The sequence below is a fragment of the Leuciscus leuciscus genome (assembly GCF_965113295.1).
Source record: "Leuciscus leuciscus genome assembly, chromosome: 22".
NCBI lineage: Eukaryota > Metazoa > Chordata > Actinopteri > Cypriniformes > Leuciscidae > Leuciscus > Leuciscus leuciscus.
This window is the reverse complement of record NC_138746.1, coordinates 15321605-15330329: the sequence shown is the minus strand read 5'-3', so window position 1 is coordinate 15330329 and position 8725 is coordinate 15321605. Positions and strand designations below refer to the sequence as shown.

The window sequence follows — 8725 nt, the reverse complement described above, 5'->3', positions numbered from 1 at the left end:
TATTGTTCAATAACGTAAAAAGTGCACACAAAGTTTCCAGTATGCGGTCACAGTAACTGGCATTAGCCTACAATTGAAATCTTACTCCTATATTAAAGCACCACAGTAATTCAGCCGTGGTAAATTATTTTTAAATCTTGGATAATATTTCTTAAACTGTAAATTAGTCCAGCTATATAGACTGATAAAATAATTACTACTGACTGTAGTGTAAACCCGTCCTGTTTTACTAAATGACTTGGTAATGAATCAAATTATAAACGGATCAGTTGCGACATCTTGTGGTTAAAGAAGAAACGATGGGAAAGCAAAATATGATCTATTCTTAGTTTATTTTATGGACTTAGTCAACTTTATTTAGTGTCTAAACTCGCCATACATACCTGTACTGGTAATTTCTAAATACAAAGGTAAATGATCAAACTTTTCAATATAGCTTTTATGTAATGTCCTGTTTGAGATTGAAATGAACACAAACACCATTATCATGGTTGAGACATCTTTAATATGACAAGAAAGCTTTTATTTTTTATGATAAGGTGCAGTAGCTAATGCCAATTAAAGTCAACAAGTGCTTGTGCGGGGGTTCACCTACGCCAGTCAAAGTGCTAAACATAAAGCTGTCAGTGCACCAAAGATTGCATGAGCCCAGACATGGGCTAATTAAGAGATAAACATACAGGTTCTCAAAGTCTACTAAATAGTGTTGTTTAAGTAGCTCACCACCAGTGGATACTGAACACATGGTATTTTGCAAACAAGCACTAAAACAAGCAAAGACAACATTATGAGAACCAGGCTAAAACTGCACTCCAGAGAAGGAGAGGTCAGACCTCTCAAGATATTAAAAATCACATATGGTTTCAACAGCCATCATCGAAGAGAAGAGCACAACTATCAAAACACAAGTAATGGTGTGGATTTAAGATTTACGAGTCAACATACAAACTAGAGTTATCTAAAGGACTGCTTTTGTTAATATATTTTTTTCCTTCTGATACTTTTGCGATGCATTGGAACTATTAAGCAGTCTCTAACTATGGAACCTAGGCAGCCAATAGGATAGAAGAGCTGGATGACCTCTGCTTTTCCATATGTGTCTCTGGAGTTGGCAGTCAAACACAACATTCATTTGACCTTCTGGGCTTTCTGAGCGGATTTGGTGATCTTTCCGCTCGTCGCGGTCTTCTTCTCCACTCCTTTAATCACACCCACTGCGACTGTCTGACGCATGTCACGCACAGCAAAACGACCTGCAAACCAAAAGGATGGTTTTGATCCAAGCAGGTCATCTGTGTACTATAATGGATCCTAAAAAGCCTTTTGGATGAGTTGTGCCATCACTGCCATGACTTTAACAGTAAGAGAAAAGGTCTAGGTGTGTTGAATGCAAAAAAAATTAATCCTATCTATTTTCTAAAGGTAGCCTATGTTATTGTGAATGATTCAGCCATGCATAGTTTAACTCCACAGTGCTCCTCGTTTCCTCCAACTCCTCTTAAACTCCACCCCTTTCTTACAATGAAATGCAAACTCTGATTCAGAGGCCATATGTATAAAACTTCTCAAAAATGCTCTTAAGAATAGGCTTAAGTGTCAAAAAAGTAGGACTTGTTTAGGAGCTATTTATAAAGAAGCTAAAAGCAACTTTCAGCAATGTCTTAAGGCCCCAATATACTTAAAGCAAAATTGAAGAACGAACTGACATGACATAATTTCTAACAAAATCCGGCCCAAACGGAGTTCGTTTCAGGAGTTCGAAACGGCTTGCCAAAGCGAACTTTCTAGAAAACTTTGCTCTGGCTGGTAAACACCTTGAACTCCCATTGGTCCGTGGCGATTACATAATAGGTAGGTGTGCGCTGAGGCTCCGCCTTCTTTCACATGGAACTCTTCTCTGGTTTATTATTTCTGTTGAGTCTGTACAGACGTCCACAAGTGAAAACATGAATACACTGGAATCTCGCTTTATAGTAGAAAGTGACGTACTTCTGATAAAATGAGACACTGACTTTGTTTTTTCATGTTTAATACAGTAGAGCTGCCTGCTTTTAATCAATCTATTGTATAAAGTGCTATATAAATAAACATGACGTGACATTACTACAGTGCCGAATTGCAGAGCTTATGCAAACATATCGTTGCTATGATCAGATGCTTTTCTTATGCTTTACTAAAAATGCTTGCTGTTTTCTCAATTTTGTTGTTCATTTTGTTATTGACAGGAAAGCGCGCAGTATATATTTACATATTCATATAAACGCCGCTCTAAGCAGTGTGGGTGGCGTCAGATGTTTGCTAATAGTATATCGAACTTCAGTTTACCCCTAAACGAAGAATGAAAAAGAGCAAGAACGAACTGATGTAACGTCATTTCGAATCAAATCTGGCCAAAACGAAGTTCGTTTGGAGTTCGTTTCAGGAGTTAGAAACAGCTTGCCAAGGCGAACTTTTCCGGAAAGCTCCGGCTGATAAACGCCTTTGTTCTACCATTGGTCCGTGGCGATTACGTAATAGGTAGGTGTACGCTGAGGCTCCGCTTTCTTTCACGCTGAAATCTTTTCCAGTTCATTTCTCCTGTTGAGTCCGTAGAGGTCAGACGTCGGTTGGTGAAAACATGAACACACCGGAGAGCTGCTTAGTAGAAAATGAAGCCGTTCTTCTGATGAAACAAGACACTGACAATGTTTTTCATGTTTAATACGGTAAAGCTGCTTGCTTTTAAGCAATCTATTGTGAATAAAGTGATATATAAATAGACGTGACGTGTTTTTACAAGAGTGCCGAATTGCAGAGCTTGTGCAAACATACCCACACATATTTTGCATTGTGCAAAATTATCACAAATAAGTACTGATGATGTGGATTCATTTTCTATTGATATACGTCGTCTCATTTACAGTTGGAGCAATGATGCAAACATGAGTTCCATCAACGGCCCAAACAACTCCAGGGAAGCTTGCAATCCTCATAAAAGTGGCTTAGTTTTGCCGCATGGATTGAACATCAGTTGGGAAGTCAATGAACTGCCATACAGTAGCAGCCAAAAGTGATGTCCAGCATAGGAATATTGACATCTTCACCCTTTATCCAAATATAAAAAAATGTGTAAAAGATTTTGAAAGCATTTTGCATAGTTGTGCTTATTTGTGATAACGCAGTGAAACATGGAAACTTATGCAGACATAATTTTGTCAGGCTGTCATAAAAATAAATTATGGTGCAAAAATAAGAGAGAACCAACGAATTATTAATAACTGATGTCAATTCTCTGAGCTTTTTGGGGTTTTTTCGCAAAAAAAAAAAAAGGTGCCTTTTTGGCCAAATTATTTTGTCTGGTAAATACTTTAAACAAGTTATTGTTTTCTTCCCTAATATTTAAAAAATAAAATAAAATATATTCCTCATATTTTGTTGGTTTAATCAAACTTGTAGGGTCATTAAAAACAAATATCGCTTCCAGATATCCCTTTTTGCCACTACTGTATGTTTGGTGTGGTCAGTGCCACAATAGTGCTTTTTAAGAGCATGCTTAAATCATCACCAGTGCTGCGTTTTTTTTAGTCGCCTAAATATTTCATTATTACTGTCATTTCTGCAGTTAGAGCATAGATTTGTAGAGTGGGAGAAGCTATTAAATTTCTTACTAGTCAGTTACAAAAAGAATACTTTGACAATTAAGCTTGTATCGTTTTATCAACTCTTTGTCATCATAGACTCCAATATATTATATCTTTTTCAGAAAGTGTGTTGTCTCCTCTTCTCTGCTACCATCTTGTTACTCCTGACTAGGTTAGGATACCTCTACAGAACTCTTACATAATTTAGGAGCTGAGACCTAGTCTTAACACATAGGAACCTTTCTGAATCACACTTATTCTTAAGTCTAGGAATAAGACCAAAATGACATCATTCTTAGAATTATTTTGACACAAGACTAAAATGTTTACTCTGAGTGGCTTTATACATATGACCCCAGATCGGTCTCCATCCAATCTACAACCAATGGATAGAATAGTCCCACCCTACATTATTATTATAATTTTTTTCATTTGTGTTATTTAGATGTCACAATATGGATGAAATTACTATCGCTACCTCAATTTCACCACCAAAAAAATGTATGCTGATCAATATTTTAACTGTTTTTGTCAATAAAATCAAAATCATTGGAGCCCAAAATGACAATGGACACCATTCACTTCATGGACAAAAAACACTGGGACCTTGTTTTAAAATATCTTTTTTTTAGAAGAAAATATTTCATTTCTTATACCTTTAACATTTCAAAAAAGTCAAGCAATGATCAGTCATCAACCTATTATCATTAAATCAGCAATCAAATGTTTCTTAATTTTAGTTATTTGGCATAGATTTTAGATATCCATAAAAGAGGAATTACAAAATATCAAGAAATAAAATATTAAGAATTTAATGAATAATGAGCAATGAAGTATTTCACTCTTCGAGTGGTATGTTGGGATAGCACTTACCCAGAGGAGGATACTCTGAAAAGCTCTCCACACACATGGGCTTCCCAGGGATCATGTCAACAATGGCCGCATCTCCTGACTTGAGGCTCTTGGGGTTGTCCTCAAGCTTCTTCCCAGAACGACGATCGATCTTCTCCTTCAGCTCTGCGAACTTGCAGGCGATGTGCGCAGTGTGGCAATCCAGCACAGGGGCATAGCCAGCACTGATCTGCCCTGGGTGATTCAAGATGATCACCTGATGGGAAACAATGAAGCTTGTAATGATTACTCAGGCTTGCTGAAGTGAGTAATGAAAACTGAAGTTAATCAAGCTTACTTGAGCCGTGAAGCTGGCGGCCTCCTGGGGTGGGTCGTTTTTGCTGTCTCCAGCGACGTTGCCACGACGGATGTCCTTGACGGAGACGTTCTTAACGTTAAAGCCAACGTTGTCCCCGGGATAGGCCTCCGAAAGTGCCTCGTGATGCATCTCCACAGACTTGACTTCAGTAGTCACGTTCACAGGGGCAAAGGTCACCACCATACCTGGCTTCAAAACGCCAGTCTCCACACGACCCACAGGGACGGTTCCAATACCTATTGAAAACATTGCTTATCATTCAACTCTGCTTTTTTATGGTTTTTATGGTTAAAAGATGATAACTGGTATCTATTTTATTTGTAGCCTATCTGCAATATAGCTTGCAGGAATGCAAACCTCCAATCTTGTAGACGTCCTGAAGAGGCAGGCGGAGGGGTTTGTCAGTTGGACGTGATGGAGGTTGAATGGCATCCAGAGCCTCCAATAGGGTGGTCCCAGATGCATTTCCCTCTTTCCGGGTAATTTTCCAACCTTTGAACCAAGTCATCTAAAGCAAAGTCATAGAAACCCAATGAAGACACTGATGGAAACCAACCAGTTGGGATGCCATTTTGCACAAATATAAAATGTTCATTCACTGAAGAAAGTCTTAATGCTCCAAACTGATATACAGACACTAGGGGAATTTCGGCGGGGGGGAAACGAAGTGCGATTTTTCTGATACAAATTGTGATTGCGATATTAAAATGTGATTTTTTTTTTTTTTTAAGCTCCAGGTTTGCTGTGCTTGTTTGTAATGCTGCATAATTTGGCCATTGATATGGCTATAATAGTAATAATTGTTATTATTGTATTAATAATATACGTAAAAATAAATATTTATTACTAAATAAAAATATTAAAATAAGAATCACTGTTGTAATATCTCAATTATTTATTCCATTTATGGCTGTCTTCATTTCTTCATTTTTAAATGTTAAACCAATCAAGCTTTTATAATGGTGGAAAAACCACAGGCAGCCCTTAAAGCGTCTCTTTTGGCAACAGATGGTTTATAAACATTTCTCATTACATGTTTTGGAAGATGGTTGGCATATGTTGCGTTCCAAAATGCCCGGTATAAGCGACCCAATCTCAAAACAGAGACAGAGATACATTTGTGTGGTGCAGCATTTACCGCAAACCGAGCCATTCCAAGAAATGGAAAATGCAATTTTGTTTTTATACCGATTAATTATGCAACCTTAGTGGAAACAATGCTTTATTTCCACTGTCATACTTACATTGGGACTGGCCTCAAGCATGTTATCTCCATTCCAGCCAGAGATGGGCACGAATGCTACTGTGTCAGGATTATAGCCAATCTTCTTGATGTAGGTGCTAACTTCTTTCACAATTTCCTCATAACGCTTCTGGCTGTAACTGGGTTCAGTGGAATCCATCTTGTTGACACCCACAATCAGCTGCTTCACACCCAATGTGTAGGCCAGAAGAGCGTGCTCTCGGGTCTGACCGTTCTTTGAGATGCCAGCCTCAAACTCCCCGACACCTGCCGCCACGATCAGCACGGCACAGTCTGCCTGAGGGTCATAAAACACGTTGGGGATTATTTCTTAAGCATAAATAAATAGCAGCAACTAAATATATATTTGTGTGCCTGTTAAGCTCCAAACCTGTGAAGTTCCAGTGATCATGTTTTTGATGAAGTCCCTGTGTCCTGGAGCATCAATGATGGTGACGTAGTATTTGCTGGTCTCAAACTTCCACAGGGAGATGTCAATGGTGATTCCTCTCTCTCTTTCTGCTTTAAGCTTGTCCAGCACCCAGGCATACTTAAAAGAGCCCTTTCCCATCTAGGAGTGATGGACAAAAACATAACATTATATATCAGCTGAAATTGATTTAATCATGTATTAGTTAAAATATCTCAATATCTCCGTCTTACCTCTGCAGCCTCTTTCTCAAACTTCTCAATCGTTCGCTTGTCAATCCCACCACACTTGTAGATAAGGTGGCCAGTTGTAGTGGACTTTCCAGAGTCCACATGGCCAATTACCACAATATTGATGTGGAGCTTCTCCTTTCCCATGGCTGATTGCTTTCTTTAAAGTGCCAATGTATCTGTAAAACTTTACACATACACCAAGAGACAGTTATTGTGCAAATTCTATAATGGACATAAAGTAAGATAAACGCATGATCCCTTGCTAGAGGATGCTTTTTATCCAATTTAAAACCAACTCATTCCAAGGACTAAGGCCCATTCAAATACAAGCACTGGTCTTCAGTACATCTGACAATACAGTGTAGTCCAAAATGAAAATTATATCAATTATTCATCCAATGTTGTCCCAAACTTGTATGACTTCCATCTATGGAATATAAAAGGAGAAATTTGAAGAATGCCCAGGTCATTCTTTTCCACTGAATGACAAAAAAAAGGGGACTGAAGATGTAAAGCCTTGAAAAGGCTCAATGCAAATTCCTCAAGGAAAAGACAAACCTGCACATTCTTCAAAAAGTCCCCTCTGGTGTTCTGCTAAAGTAAACCACACGAGAAATCTGGGTGAATAATACCTGAAATATATTTTTGGCTGCGGTAATTATGTAACGATCTTAGAATTACCTTTACAAATACCATAATTTAAATGTCTTATTTGAATTTCACTCAATGTACACTGAAAGAAATACAGACAAAGAAATTTGATTAACAAATACGGTACTCACTACATCTCCTTTTTTCAACCTTTAGAACAGCAGTAAGTTGATCATTTCGGGCTATTTAGGTTTCTAGCTCAGCCAAGTAACTAGCAACTGCTTTAAAAGACCAGGCATGCATTTCTTAATGCCTGGTACATATTTGTCCTGCAGACCTCCATTTTGTAAAAGATTCGCCTACCGATTTAAAAGACTGGCAGCCATTTGTGAGCCACTCATGTAGCCGATATTGTTAAAAGAAAAAAGAAAAGAAAAATATTGGAGCAGTTATTTAAGCAAGAATTAATATTCAATTCTAAGGTAGTGCATTAAGATTAAGCTGCATCATGAACTCAGCATGCAAGATTATTGCATCAGCATCATTTCAGATGAGCTGCTAAGTAATTCGTCAGGGACAAAACTCCAAAAGGTTCCTTAAAGGCAAAAGATAGACTGCCATTAGTGTAAGGAAGCTAATTATCAGCTTAACTTGAGAGGTTAACAGAAGGGCTATTCTTGTTGAGGTTACCTAACAGAGACGCATTCTTTAAAAAGGACTTGAAATTATTCCTGTTATGCGTGACAATCGAATTGTCTGTTCCTTTTGGTGTTCATTTGCACAGAAACATTGCAAGTGTAGTCGTCAACGAACAGCAGGCGAAGAGATCATTTAGATATCTAGGGGATTTAATAGTGCAATCCCTTCCTCTGCAGCTGCCGCCATGTTCTCCCATTCCCAGCCTGTATCTAGCGCAATGTCGAAGCATCAGTAAGATCTATTACAAAAGGCAATTACCCTGAAGACATAAATAGCAAGACGATATATTATTATATAATTACGGACACGTTTGATTGGTTTGTTCTTAAATTCGCAGTTAAAGATGCGCGTGAATGTGCGGTACTGTACCTGCGCGTGAGTTCGGGACACTGGAACGGTGCTGAAGAGGCTGAGCGTCTGATCTTGTTATTATACAGACCCGACACAAGCGACTGTGCATGCGCAGACGAGCGCAATATTGCTGTCTACATCAGTCACAGAGGATGCTTGAGGTCAGACTGCTATTGTAAAGAAACAATCATTTACAATTGACGGACGGGAAAGGAAAAAGGTTAATAGGAGTTTGTTCTGCAGACGCATTGGCTTTAAAGGTGTCAGGTGCACCTAAGGTGACGACGCAGTTAATTATTCGGCGAAATAGAACTTATAATCCTAACAATGAATACATGTTCATCAACA

At 38.3% G+C, this 8725-nt stretch overlaps 1 protein-coding gene across 2 annotated transcripts; it reads right to left on the bottom strand.

The window, feature by feature from the left end:
• Positions 1–420: 420 nt before the first annotated feature.
• On the bottom strand, positions 421–8597 carry eef1a1a (eukaryotic translation elongation factor 1 alpha 1a). 2 transcript variants are annotated; one of them, XM_082154838.1, is made up of 8 exons: positions 8396–8597; positions 6737–6920; positions 6465–6644; positions 6075–6371; positions 5188–5338; positions 4810–5066; positions 4494–4728; positions 421–1253 (listed from the first exon to the last, which is right to left on the bottom strand). In XM_082154838.1, the coding sequence occupies exons 2-8, from the start codon at positions 6878–6880 to the stop codon at positions 1129–1131; spliced, it is 1389 nt and encodes a 462-aa protein (XP_082010964.1). In that variant the 5' UTR covers positions 6881–6920; positions 8396–8597; the 3' UTR covers positions 421–1128. The 2 variants fall into 2 exon arrangements, with proteins under 2 accessions (XP_082010964.1, XP_082010965.1); XM_082154839.1 differs by lacking the exon at positions 421–1253 and adding an exon at positions 1274–2662.
• Positions 8598–8725: the final 128 nt, after the last annotated feature.

What these genes read in the sequence shown, in the direction of transcription:
- eef1a1a (XM_082154838.1), bottom strand. Translation starts at nt 6,880, where the DNA reads ATGGGAAAGGAGAAGCTCCACATCAATATTGTGGTAATTGGCCATGTG. An exon ending in TTGAGAAAGAGGCTGCAGAG is followed by an intron (nt 6,645 to 6,736) that starts GTAAGACGGAGA and finishes CATCACTCCTAG; the next exon opens with ATGGGAAAGGGCTCTTTTAA. An exon ending in CCGCCAGCTTCACGGCTCAA is followed by an intron (nt 4,729 to 4,809) that starts GTAAGCTTGATT and finishes GTTTCCCATCAG; the next exon opens with GTGATCATCTTGAATCACCC.